Genomic DNA, 14,042 nt, shown 5'->3' with positions numbered 1-14,042 from the left:
TACACGGCCTCGCTGACCACCGCCTCTCTACTTCCTGCCGCCCGAGGCTCCAGAGGCACTTCCGGCGTGTGAACACCTCTTGCGATCTCCTATTAATGGCGGGCGGCGGCTGTTGAGTGGGACGCAGACAACTGCTGCCCGCATCGGGAAAGTCTCCCTGCCTCTCCCCCTTTTCGTTCGCCGCCAGTGCTCGCCAGCATGTCGGTGGTGCCGCCCAATCGCTCGCAAACTGGCTGGCCCCGGGGGGTCAACCAGTTCGGCAACAAGTACATACAGCAGACCAAGCCCCTCACCTTGGAGCGCACCATCAACCTGTAAGTGTGGCTTGGCCTTCCCGCGCTGCCTCCGCGGGCTGACCCTTTTAATGAGAGTTGGAAGAGCTTCCGATCTTCTCTTTCCGGCGCGCCCCGGCCCTGGCAGGCTCCACGCCTCCCCACCGCCCCCACTCCCCCTCGCTACTGCGCGCCTTTCCAGCTCCCTTGGGCCCCTTCTTGTCCTCCAGCGCCAAGGGGTTAGAGTCCTACTCGAGAGGATTTTCCTTTTCCGGAAAGGAGGCTGGTTCCCATGCCCCTGTATTTAGTCATAGAAGAGTTCTGTATAGTTTACTTTGAGTTCATTCTTTCCTCCATCTCCCTAGAGATAACCACAAAACGTGGTGTTTATCTTTCTAACTAAGCTTTCGAGACCTAGCGATGCCACGCATCCTTAGTTTCTTTCCTCTTAACTGTTCTGTGGCATTTCAGCTCATGAATATACATTTTATTCGTGTGATTAAGGTTATCCGGCCTGCCCTGCGTATTTTATTCACCAGTCCTGTGCCGCAGCGAGAGCATCCAGGCACCCAGTAGGGCCCCACTTGGGAGGGTAGATGCTGTTACGATTGGGCTTTCAGACCGTGGAGCGTCTGTAATGTAGCCCCTGGTAACCCACTGTGGCTGCGTTTTGCTATCAACACCTTTTTGTTCAAGCACTTAACGCCATTGCAGTTTGAAGTCACTCTGGCAAGTCATTCCTCTGTAATTGGCAGGTAATTGGCATTTGGGCTGTGTCTAGCCCAAGATTAACTGTCATTGTGCTCTTTCATCGTTCCTGAGAGTTTGTGTGGCAGAGATGCTGGCCCGAATGGAAGAACGTGGCCGCTTAATTGTGGTCAGTGTTGAAAAGATGCAATGGACCCGTTAGGGTGTTTTTCTCTGTTTTGTATTCAAATGAATGAATTTTCTCCCCTCAAAAGCGATTTGAAATTGAAAAGGTGGTTATTGTTTTATTTGGCAAAACAGCTGCTGGCTTGGAAATTTAGATAATAGAATGTTGGGTTTGTGAAATCTGAAGTCAGTAGACAGGTGTATATCACAAGTGAATAGCTATTTCATTAAGAACACTTTAACTTCATATCACTTTAAAAAAATCCTCGTAAGATTTCCATGAAGAGGGAAAGAAAGGCAAATGTTTCCCTTTTAAGAAAATGTGAAGGCACAGCTTCTGGATCACTTTTAGTGGTGATTAGAACTAGGACTCAGTTTTCCCTTGATTTGCCTTGATTATTGTATCAATTTGCACTAAGTCATTATGTAGCATTGGTGAACATGTTTTAATCTTTGCTTCTTTAAAGTTATGGGTTTACAATACTTTTTCTCCTATATAAATACAGCATTCACAAATAATTATTGTAGTGTATACTCATTTCACATATGTAATGATCTAAATTGAAAATAAGTCCTTGCCCACTATATTTTCTTTTAGGAAATACTGCAGAAATGCCTACTTTGTACCAGGCACTGGGCATAATGCTGAGTATACAGCAATGGGGATGCCCCTGTGTTGTAAAGCTCACAGTGTGATGGAGAAAATATGTGTCTGGGCTGGCACTTTTTCACAGCTGAAAATGACATTTCATCTTGATTGCATCTCCTTATTATTTATTTATTTATTTATTTATTTATTTATTACAGGGACAGAGAGTCAGAGAGAGGGATAGATAGGGACAGACAGGCAGGAACGGAGAGAGATGAGAAGCATCAATCATCAGTTTTTCGTTGCGACACCTTAGTTGTTCATTGATTGCTTTCTCATATGTGCCTTGACCGTGGGCCTTCAGCAGACCGAGGAACCCCTTGCTCGAGCCATCGACCTTGGCTCCAAGCTGGTGAGCTTTTTGCTCGAATCAGATGAGCTCGCGCTCAAGCTGGCGACCTCGGGGTCTTGAACCTGGGTCCTCTGCATCCCAGTCCGGCGCTCTATGCACTGTGCCACCGCCTGGCCAGGCTGCATCTCCTTATTGATGTGGGAGCCAGCTCTTGCAGTGGAGATGTGTTCTAGTTATACTTAATTCTTTACAACCCAGTTTATGAGAACTAAATGTTTATGTATATCAAGCATTTAAAAAAATTGCTTGGCACATAGTGCTGTGGGAGACACTGCCGCTAATGATGATCACGTTAGATTCAGCCTTGGGACTACTGGGAACGTTCTTTTCAAAAATCTTTAAAACACCCTGGAAATGGTCTATTTTAGAGTTGTTTAATTTATGCTTAGAATTTGGCTTTCTGGAATTAGCTTTTTAAGTTTTGGCAACCTTGATTTGTTCCCTTTTCAAGAATAGCAAAGTAGATTAGTTATGTAGTTACTGACATACTGTCAAGGCATTTTTATAGAATAGATAGTAGATACGTTGGGGATAGGCAATATGGACAAAGCATTCTTCTTACTCAAAGGCTTTTATAATCAAAGTCTTCTTATTGTAAGTCTTATGATTGAAGAGTTACAAGGTGATATGTGTGATAAAAATATAAATATAGGCCTGACCAGGTGGTGGCGCAGTGTATAGAGCATTGGACTGGGATGCGGAAGGACCCAGGTTCGAGACCCGAGGTCACCAGCTTGAGCGCGGGCTCATCTGGTTTGAGCAAAGCTCACCAGCTTGGACCCAAGGTCGCTGGCTCCAGCAAGGGGTTACTCGGTCTGCTGACGGCCCGCGGTCAAGGCACATATGAGAAAGCAATCAATGAACAACTAAGAAGTCGCAACGCACAACGAAAAACTAATGATTGATGCTTCTCATCTCTCTCCATTCCTGTCTGTCTGTCCCTGTCTATCTCTGCCTCTGTAAAAAAAAAAATATATATATTATATATATATATATAATATATATGGTATTTTTAACTGTTCTTAAGGGAATATATGATTTTTTCCTAGACAAGATGAAAACTGTCTTCAACAATATGAGCCTTATTTTGAATTCCTGATAAAGGAAGAGAGACTGTTCAGATTGGGTATGGTGGGCAGAGGTTTGAATGAGAGGGAAGAACAAGGATAATGAATGAAAAAATTCAGAAGACTAAAAACGTTTTAGAGGGGAAAGGAACATTCGTCTGAAAAGGAAAGATAGTTGACTAGGAGAAATAGAAAAAACAGGACAGATGATGGACGTGGTGGCTCAACTTGTAAAAAGAGAGATTAGCCATTAATATCCATAATTAATAAAGTTTCAGATTAGCAGTCAGAGGAGCCCAAAGGGACATTCGCCAGCTTGCCAGTATTATTATACAGCCATGATCTAAAACCAGAGTATTATCAGATGTCCACACAACCACTTTTCTAACCCTTTAAGAGCCTTAAGGATAGTGTTATGTCTATGCTTGAAAGTCAAGCGTGTAGTAACAGGCTGGATCCAGTGGAAGCGCTGGCCTTGGAGTCCCAGGACCTGGATTCTAGTCTCTGGTGTCTCCTTAACTAGTTGTGTAACTCTGGACAGATCCTCTGTTTTTTGGTACAGTAACTACACTTTTTACCATTTTTCTTTTATTTTGTGTATGTGGTTGGTATCTCTGATGGTAAATTACGGTCTCCAGTTCTCAAGTATAACGTTTGTCTTTGGATCACAGGTACCCTCTTACCAATTATACTTTTGGTACAAAAGAGCCCCTTTATGAGAAGGACAGCTCGGTTGCAGCCAGATTTCAACGTATGAGGGAGGAATTTGATAAAATCGGAATGCGGAGGACTGTAGAAGGGGTCCTGATAGTACACGAGCACCGGCTCCCCCACGTGCTACTGCTACAGCTGGGAACCACTTTCTTCAAACTGTAAGTGTCGCTGAGAGTTAACAGCAAGACAGCTTTTAAGAGGATTGCTGTTTTTTATACAGCTTTGGAGTATAGTTTTCACTCTTCGACCTTTATCTTGACAAATGTGGCTGTTCATGGAGTCTTTAAAAAGAGTAAATCACAACTTTTCTTCAGGGCAGTGCTCATTTACTCACTAGCTAGAAATTTGCATGTTTCTGTATATTGTTAATGCTAATGACTGAGCTTGATAAGGAGCCCTGTTAAACAAATTGGTCCAAGTTCAATTACTGGATATCATTGTAGCATTACTAAGAACAATTGGTACTATGTTTTAGTGTGAATGGTGTTTATTCTTAAAATGGCTAACATTTTTATAGATTATTTTTTGTACCATTTAAGCTCATAAAATTTTCTTTTGTTTTATAAAAATTTTGTTTATTGATTTTGAGAGAGAGGATGGGGTGGGCGGAGAAGCAGGAAGCATCAACTTATAGTAGTTGCTGCCTGTATGTGCCTCAACCAGGCATGCGCAGGCTCTTGAACCAGCGACCTCAGCGTTAGAGTTCGAGTTTATGCAATGCACCACCACAGGTCAGGCTCGTAAATTCCTTGATACACATTTAGTTTACAACCGTTTGACCAGATTGTACCAAAAGAGAGATTTCAAATATTGAGGTTGGCGTTCTGGAAAAATGCCCCATTCTTCAGACTTAAATGTGGTTCATTACTGTGGACATTTCTAGACTTCACTGTTGTTAGATAGCTGTAAGAGAAGAGAGCTGGGGATGGGCTGGTGGTCAGCAATTGTGTAATGTGTATACCATGGTACATGTTTGGTTTAAAATTTGGGTTGGTGTAATGTTAGTCTGGTGAATTAACATGAATTCAGCTATTTGTAGCACTTTCTTTCCCCTCCCTTTGATTATGTGTTATTCAGTTACTTGATAGAAATAACTCTTGTCTTCTTCCTGTTATCCTAAAATTATAATGAGTTGAAAGCTGAAATTCTTAACCTTTATGCAGACCTGGTGGTGAACTTAACCCAGGAGAAGATGAAGTTGAAGGACTAAAACGCTTAATGACAGAGGTATTTTTCTATTTAGTCACCTTGATGGTTTTATTACTGCCTTTGTTGGTAGCCACCCACTTACTGGTTAATAAGGCTCTTTATGTCTTGTGAAACGGATAAGCTTATTTTGAATATGTACTTTTCAGTAAGTAAAACTTAAACCCCAGAGTGTTAGCATGTACAATATTTATTTTCCCCAAGTTGACATTACTTTATCTTTTTTTCCTTGAAATGCTTATGTAATAACAATAGCTAATAAAAGCTGGCATTTATTGGGCACATACTGTGCTAGGCAGTAAGTGTTTTACATGCAGTAACTTTTTTCGTTACCACCACAGGCCTAGGAAGTCGGGATTATTATCAATTCCATTTTACTGATCAGAAGCCTGGGGCACAGAGAGTTGAAATAACTTACTTTTATTTTTTTGTTGTATTTATTCTGGTGACATTGATTAATATTATACAGGTTTCAGGTGTACAGTTCTATAATTCATCACTTGTATATCGTACTGTGTGTTCACCACCCCAAGTCAGCCAAGAGTATCGTTTGTAAAAGTCATTATCATGTCTGCCTCTGAACTTTTGAGGCCAAATGCATAGATGCTGGAGATTTGGGGATTATAGGCTGTTTGTTATTAAATATTTTTTTTTAGCATGCAGCATGACCCCTCTTCCCCCTTTAGTTACAAAACTGACACATATTCTGTGCAAAAGCCTTGGCAAATACATAAATGTGGAAAGAGAAACAAACTAAAATAACCTATAATTCTACCACTTTGACCAATTGGCCTTTCTAGTAATTTTTCTTTTGTGACAGAGAGAGGGACAGATAGGGACAGACAGGAAGGGAGAGAGATGAGAAGCACCAATTCTTCGTTGTGGCACCTTAGTTGTTCATTGATTGCTTTCTCATATGTGCCTTGACCGAGGGCCTTCAGCAGACTGAGTAACCCCTTGCTCAAGCCAGTGACCTTGGGCTTAAGCTGGTGAGCTTTTGCTCAAACCAGATGAGCCTGCGCTCAAGCCGGTAACCTCAGGGTTTCAAACCTGGGTCCTTCACATTCCAGTCCGACACTCTGTCCACTGCGCCACCGCCTGGTCAGGCTAAAATAAACTATTTAAAAACAGAAGAATGCTTTTAAAAATAGAGGCAAATATCGGGGAAAAACTGCCAAGAGTTGGAAGTTACTGCTAGTGGTAGTGGTAGAAGTGGGACAGAGAACTGCTCTTTCTCATTGTGAACCTTGTAGAGCCTTATCTGACTAATTAAAATGTAAAGTACAGCTTTGATGGAAGTAACATATAATTGTGAATTTTGTACACTTATTTCTATAACTTGGGCAGGTGGATGACTTATAGAAGTTATAACTGATTCTTTTTTTTTTTTACAGAGACAGAGAAAGAGTCAGAGAGAGGGATAGACAGGGATAGAGAGACAGGAACGGAGAGATGAGAAGTACCAATCATTAGTTTTCCGTTGCACATTGTGACACCTTAGTTGTTTATTGATTGCCTTTACATATGTGCCTTGACCGCGGGCCTTCAGCAGACCGAGTAACCCCTTGCTCGAGCCAGTGACCTTGGGTCCAAGCTGGCGAGCTTTTGCTCAAACCATATGAGCCTGTGCTCAAGCTGGCGACCGACCTCGGGGTCTCGAACCTGGGTCCTTCGCATCCCAGTCCGATGCTCTATTCATTGTGCCATTGCCTGGTCAGGCATATAATTGATTCTATAAGAACTATAGTATATCTTTGGATGCTGTAGGTCAGTGATTTTCAACCTTTTTTGAGCCACGGCACATTTTTTACATTTACAAAATCCTGGGGCACACCACCTAACAAAATGACACAAAATGACACTCTAACACAGTACGTATTATACATATAGTTAATAATATAGTTTCTAAATGTATTTATACTCACTTAGTGTGAAACCTGGGGCTGTTTCGATGAACACAAAAGGGATATCCTGGCAGGAATGGTAGAAAGACACACACGAAGCTCTTCCTCAACAGTTCTGAGTTTTTAGTTTTTATCGCAGTCAAGCTTGAGAAGCTCAGCTCACATAGATATGTAGTTGAAAACAGGAGCAATGTCAAAATAGCTTTGTTGGCCAGAATGGGGAACTCCTTGGCAACAGATAACCAAAAACTATCCAAAGGAAGATCAGCAAACTTTAGCTTTAAAGTTAGATAACATTGTAATGCATTGTATATCACCCCCTGCGGGGGCCTCTTTTTAAAAGAAAAAGGTCAAATATCTATATACACCATCAGGATAGACATAACCAGCTGAGGCTGAGGCTTCATCTAGTGGTGGCAACATTTACCTCCAGTCCTGACCAGGATTAGAAATTGGGACCATGGGGAGGAGTAGCAGCTTCAACTACTCGCTGTGGCCACACAATGACAAGTGCGCGGCAGCCCGAGCGGGACCTTCCTGGGTGTGGATGAGAGGCGGCCTACTATTGGTTCATCGCTAGTGGTCGGGATGAATCCTAGAAGGTGATTGGTCAGTGAGCGTTCCCTGTGCCTTCACTCTTCCTGTCGCTGATAGCTGGAGGGATTGTGAGGGGAATGTTTATGTTCGGATGGAGGCGGCTGGCGGCGGGCCGGATAAATAGTCTCCGTGGGCCGTATCCGGCACGCTGGCCGTAGTTTGGGGACCCATGTTTAATTTTCCCACGGCACACCTGACCATGTCTCACTGCACACTGGTTGAAAAACACTGCTGTAGGTAATTGATTGTCTTTGGTTATTATGTATGGGTAGGGTATAACATTCGTAGGTCCTTTCTGGCCATGTTGACACTAGGTTGCCAGTTTTGGACTAATAGGGTATGTCTTGGGCAGAGTGACACATAATAATAAATTACAGGAAGGAAGTCCCTATGGAAAGCATGTCTGTATTATTAGTGCTGTCAAAAAACATATCTTCATGAAGAAGGGTGTTATAGTGTCTATATTTCATTGTTTGCTCGCTGTATCATTTCTTTTTGACAGATACTAGGCCGTCAAGATGGAGTCCTACAAGACTGGGTCATTGATGATTGCATTGGCAACTGGTGGAGACCAAATTTTGAACCTCCTCAGGTCAGTGTTCAGTTATATTTGCTGGGCATTTGGGGAAGTAGGAAACTGATTTAACTGCAACCATTTAAAAAGGCCACAGGAGAATTTGACTTGACATTTCCTTTTTACCCTCCTTAATGTAGATAAAAAAATGAAAAAGCCAAGCTTTTTTTTTTTTTTTTTTTGTATTTTTCTGAAGCTGGAAACGGAGAGACAGCCAGACAGACTCCCGCATGCGCCCAACCAGGACCCACCCAGCACGCCCACCAGGGGGCGATGCTTTGCCCCTCCGGGGCGTCGCTCTGTTGCAACCAGAGCCACTCCAGCGCCTGGGGCAGAGGCCAAGGAGCCATCCCCAGCACCCGGGCCATCTTTGCTCCAATGGAGCCTCGGCTGCGGGAGGGGAAGAGAGAGACAGAGAGGAAGGAGAGGGGGAGGGGTGGAGAAGCTGATGGGTGCTTTTCCTGTGTGCCCTGGCCGGGAATCGAGCATTTTTTCTTTTAAAGGAAAATTTCAAATATATACAAAAGTAGAGAAAACAGTAAAAGTAATTATATCCTATTACCTGTCCTCCACCTTCAGCGGTTAGCAGCTTGTGGTCAAACGGTCTCACCCTCGTTCCCCCACTGCCACATTCCCCCTGCACTCACCTTCAGTTATTTTGGAGTGAATCCTTGGTATGATTTTAATCATAAATATTCCAGTGTGCATCTCCAAAATGTTAGGATCTTAAAAAAAATCCTAAATGCCACAGCACTGCCATTATCATAATTAAAATAATTTCATAATGTCATACACCTGTAGTCACTGTTCACATATCCCTTATAGTTTAAAATTTTATTGTTATTTTTCTGTTTGCTTTTTGTTTTTTGTTTTTTTTTTATCTGAAGTTGGAAACGGAGGCAGTCAGACAGACTCCTGCATGCGCCCGACCGGGATCCACCCGGCATGCCCACCAGGGGGCGATGCTCTGCCCATCTTGGGCTTCGCTCTGCTGCAACCAGAGCCATTCTAGCGCCTGAGGCAGAGGCCACAGAGCCATCCTCAGCGCCCGGGCCAACTTTTCTCCATTGGAGCCTTGGCTGCGGGAGGGGAAGAGAGAGACAGAGAGGAAGGAGAGGGGGAGGGGTGGAGAAGCAGATAGGCGCTTCTCCTGTGTGCCCTGGCCGGGAATGGAACCCGGGACTCCCGCATACCCGGCCTATACTCTACCACTGAGCCAATCAGCCAGGGCCGTTATTTTGTTTTATAATTTATTTCAAATAGGATAGTCTCTCCTATTGGCTAGAGACTGGCTCAGTGGTCAGTTAGCTCAGTGGATAGAGTGTCGGCCTGGTATGTGGATGTCCCAGATTCAATCCCCAGTCAGGGCACACAGGAGAAGTTGATTCGAGCATCGGCCTCAGACCTAGGTTGCCGGATAGGATAGAGCCCAGTTGGGATGCATGCGGGGGTCTGTCTCTCTCTCTCTCCTCCTTTCACTTAAACAAAACAAAACAGAAAAATTTATGAATTAATATCAGACTTCATTGTGTTATAAATTTCTCAAGCTGTAAATCCTGTGTCTACCTATTTGTCTTGAATGGTTGAATAGTTTGCTGTTTGTTGTTTTGTTATTTTTTAAAGCTTTCTTAATTAGTACATCTGTTAGGTACCAGATTCTGGTAAAGAAGAGACTAGAAAAGATTCTACTTCCGTCAGCAGTTTGCACCGTGTTGGGGAAAAAATATGTAAAGAAATAAATGAAGCTATAGGATGCATGTTAAAATAAAATTATGTTGGGGTTATGAGGAATTTGGTCTCAGAGGATTGATATTTGGGCTTAATGTCTGGAACGGGAAGCTGATAAATAGAGGCACGGAGGGACAGAGGGTGTCTTGGCAACAACACATTATTCTCTTGCTGTTTCAGTATCCATATATTCCAGCACATATTACAAAGCCGAAGGAACATAAAAAGTTGTTTCTGGTTCAACTTCAAGAGAAAGGTAAGTTATTTTGTTTTCGAATGCAGCCATCTAAAAACTTCGGTAGAATAGTTTCTAGAATAACTTTGTCTTTTCTCCAAGTTCCTTGAATTTTTGGATTTATTGTAATATTAAAAACATATACCATGTTTATATAGAATTACCTAGTTTTTCTCATAACTGTGCCAGTCATACTACTGTGGGGAAAGTAAGTTTAGAGCCTAAAGTGCCAGATTCTTTTTAATTACTGTTTAGCTGCTGGTATTAATTTTACATTGGGGTACACTGAAAATTGTAGGGGACAGCTGAATTAAATTTTTTTATAGCATCTTTAGGCCATATTCCATTTCTTATAATATTCTTCAAGTAGAATCCAAAATAATGACAAATGACTTCTTTCTTTCCCCACGGGCCAGACCTTAGAGGGTGCTCTGGGTTGTTAACAGCACAGATCTCTTCAGAGAGTCAGTTTCAGACTTTCACTAGGAACTTGACTTGAAAGACAGAACTGAAATACATTAATGAGAATTCTCTTTTTTTCACAAACATTTCTGTAAAATTGGTGATTACCTTGCAAATGAAGTAGAAGCAGTGATTATATAAGAAATTAGAGAAAATGAATAGTACATTTTTTCTTTGTAGCCTTGTTTGCAGTCCCTAAAAATTACAAGCTGGTAGCCGCGCCGTTGTTTGAATTGTATGACAACGCCCCTGGATACGGACCCATCATTTCCAGTCTCCCTCAGCTCCTGAGCAGGTATGGAATGTCCAACACTTTGTGGGTGGCTCACCGAAACGGCCACATTGAAAATCCTCTGAGCCACTTGGGTGGACAGTTCATGGAGTTTGGTCTTTAAGGAAGTTAAGACAGTGGATGGAGTGAAGTCATGGATTAAACACAACACAGCTCACTAAAAGTGGCCCCGACTTGCAGCCTGACCATCTGATACTTGTGTAGCTACTTTTCCGCAGATTTGATACTCTCTACAGTTCTGTTGGAAGTCTTAATTCAAAGAAGAGACGGTAAACTAGTCATCAGCAGTGTACAATAAACAGGAAGGGAATTATCTACATTAAAATGTGGAGATTGAATCTTTTGGTGTAATATGTTCTCTTTCCTTTCTGGAACCTACTGTATTTAGGGCCAAATTGGGGCATGTGGTGAATAAGACTGGAATTTTTTTTTTTTTTTGTATTTTTCTGAAGCTGGAAACGGAGAGACAGCCAGACAGACCCCCGCATGCGCCCGACCGGGATCCACCCGGCACGCCCACCAGGGGCGAAGCTCTGCCCACCAGGGGCCGATGCTCTGTCCCTCCGGGGCATTGCTCTGCTGCGACCAGAGCCACTCCAGCGCCTGGGGCAGAGGCCAAGGAGCCATCCCCAGCGCCCGGGCCATCTTTGCTCCAATGGAGCCTTGGCTGCGGGAGGGGAAGAGAAAGACAGAGAGGAAGGAGGGGGTGGGGGTGGAGAAGCAAATGGGCGCTTCTCCTATGTGCCCTGGCCGGGAATCGAACCCGGGTCCCCTGCATGCCAGGCCGACGCTCTACCGCTGAGCCAACCGGCCAGGGCCAAGGCTGGAATTTTTACATGGAGTTTGATAGATCCTTTTAAAGCAGATGATGAGAAATACATTGTTTTAAGTTGACTCACATTGGGTCAGCTACTTAGAGACAGCCTAGCTAGGAACCGCAAACTAGCACGGTGGTTAGGAAGACAGGTGCTGCAGTCAGTGTCTGGATTGGATCCCCGTCTTCAGTACTGTCTGCAGTTACACCTGTGCCTCTTTCTTCGTCTATAAGTGGGGGTGGTAGTCCCCACTTCAGGGAATTGTGAGAAACAAGTGAAATACCCATGCAAAGTGCTTAGAACAGTGCCAGGCACCTGGTAAATACTTAATAAATGTTAGTTCAAAAACAATTTCAGTAGTGATTTTGCCTTCTGTGAAAGCTTGTTGAGTAAAATCGGCTTTCACTTTTGTTATGCTAATCAAGCTCATCTCTTACTCTGCTTTGGTCTGCTGATGGTTACAAATTAAAGAATGGGTATGAAAACAGTTATCTTAGTCATTCATTTACACATCCCTGTCAGGTCAGGTTAGATTTTGTTTTATTGTGTTTAACAGCACTGTTATTTAATGTGTTAGATGTGACAGGTGAGAGAAAAGTGTGTCTCATTGTAGAAAATGCCAGAAATGTCAAGGGAGGGTGGGAATGTCTAAACCAATCTCTTTATCATCTAAGGGAGAAACTATGTGAATAATACTATTTTTAAAAGCTGTTTTGTTTTTTTAATCAGGTTCAATTTTATATACAACTGAATTCCTGCACCATGGAGAAGCACAAGAAGCCGTCTCTGAGCACAGCTCCGCACAGTGTGGAGTAAACATGGTAGACAGGTTTTTTGTTTTATCTTTTTCCCAACCCCGAAATCACCACCTGCTTCCTATTGTTTGAATAGTAAAGTCGATATGAAGAACTAGGTAATGGTGTAAACAAATGTGATGTTTCATTTGCTTTTGTTTTTACTTGTGTTTTGTACATTAAAGAAAGTGGACTTCTTTCTATTTGTTTTTTTTTTTTTTAATTTCACATTAAACTTGCAAAGTTCTTACAGGTGAGGATGGTTTTTTCCCCACCTCGGCTGGTGAAAGTTCAGAGGCCATGGCAGGTTTAGGTCAGTCAAGTTTATGGGACCCTCACTCGGGTACCATTTTTGGGGTACACACCAAGGTGCAACTCCTAAACCAAATTTTACACTCTGATGAGTGGTGTACAGCAGAACTCCCGGCATGTTACTGACTGGTGCATTCTATCCTGGTTCAGCCAGACCCCATCTTACAAGCCGTGGACCTCAGACATACGGGACACCATTCAAATGGGCTAGGTCCAGGAAAGTCATGGGGAATGGTATGAAAAGAGACAGATATAGAGTTCATTTAGAGTTTTTCTGTTCACATAACAGGGGCAGTAATTATTGGCGCTGTTCAGCATTGTTGCTTGGTTGTTCCTAGGGCCATGGTAAAATGACAGTCTGTGAAGGAAGTTCCTAAAAGTGGGTCAGTTAGGTTTCAAACTGTTGGATTGCAAAATTAGTTATTTCAATTAACTTGAAGTTATATCCAAAGAGGTGAAAATTTGATTTTAGCATGTGACAAAACCTTTTCAAAAATATGTTGGGATAATCTGAAATCTCGGGATGGGATAGCGGATAGTTTTTTGTCAGCCTAAGAGAAAAATAAATTTAAAAAAACTTTAAAAAATACCGCTAAATTAGTGTCAAAGTTAAAGGAATAAAAAACGAACCTTAGGGCAAAGGAGTTTGCTGGCTGTGTCACTGCTTAATAGTCCAGACGTATTATGTATGCCCTATTAGAACCTTGTTGGCTGCTGGCTTAATGTGAAGGAAATCCTGTAAGATACAGCTACTTAAAGAAAAGAGATTGACCTAGTTTTAATAGAAATGAACTTTTGATTAGTTCTTAAAGCTCTATGGTACTGATCACAGGGCTCTTCGTGTTTCTCCCTAGACTTGAGACAGACCAGGAGTGCCTGCACAACTTGAGTTATAAACACGCGTTTAGTTGAGGTCCTGTCCACCCTCCCCGTGGTTGTGTATCAAGTAGTGACTGACTTCCTGTCCTAAGTAGTAGGTGAGCACCAGACTCCAGGACCAAAAGTGACCAGTGTTCCCTTTGAAAAAGCCACTAGTTCTGTGGACAGTCCTGCCCTCTGGTTTAGCACATTTCTAATTTATTACAATGTTATTGGTGAGCTCACTGATTAGCTGAGCCCTAAAAGATTGGGGAAGGCAGAGACAGAGCCAGCTGGAGCCAGCCCACTGTCCCTGATTGCTCCTGGAATCCAAGCGC

The 14,042-nt window shown here is 42.8% G+C and overlaps 1 protein-coding gene across 1 annotated transcript; it reads left to right on the top strand.

Annotated features, from left to right (window-relative positions):
- Positions 1–55: 55 nt before the first annotated feature.
- NUDT21 (nudix hydrolase 21) lies at positions 56–12,737 on the top strand. Its single transcript, XM_066242817.1, has 7 exons — positions 56–314; positions 3,885–4,085; positions 5,091–5,154; positions 8,137–8,226; positions 10,117–10,192; positions 10,814–10,928; positions 12,470–12,737. Exons 1-7 carry the CDS (start codon positions 199–201, stop codon positions 12,489–12,491), a joined length of 684 nt encoding a protein of 227 aa, XP_066098914.1. The 5' UTR covers positions 56–198; the 3' UTR covers positions 12,492–12,737.
- The last annotated feature ends 1,305 nt before the right edge of the window (positions 12,738–14,042 follow it).

The sequence above is a fragment of the Saccopteryx bilineata genome, chromosome 9 (assembly GCF_036850765.1).
Source record: "Saccopteryx bilineata isolate mSacBil1 chromosome 9, mSacBil1_pri_phased_curated, whole genome shotgun sequence".
Taxonomy (NCBI): Eukaryota; Metazoa; Chordata; class Mammalia; order Chiroptera; family Emballonuridae; genus Saccopteryx; species Saccopteryx bilineata.
The sequence above is the reverse complement of the archived record's forward strand: the minus strand, read 5'-3'. Positions and strand labels throughout refer to the sequence as shown.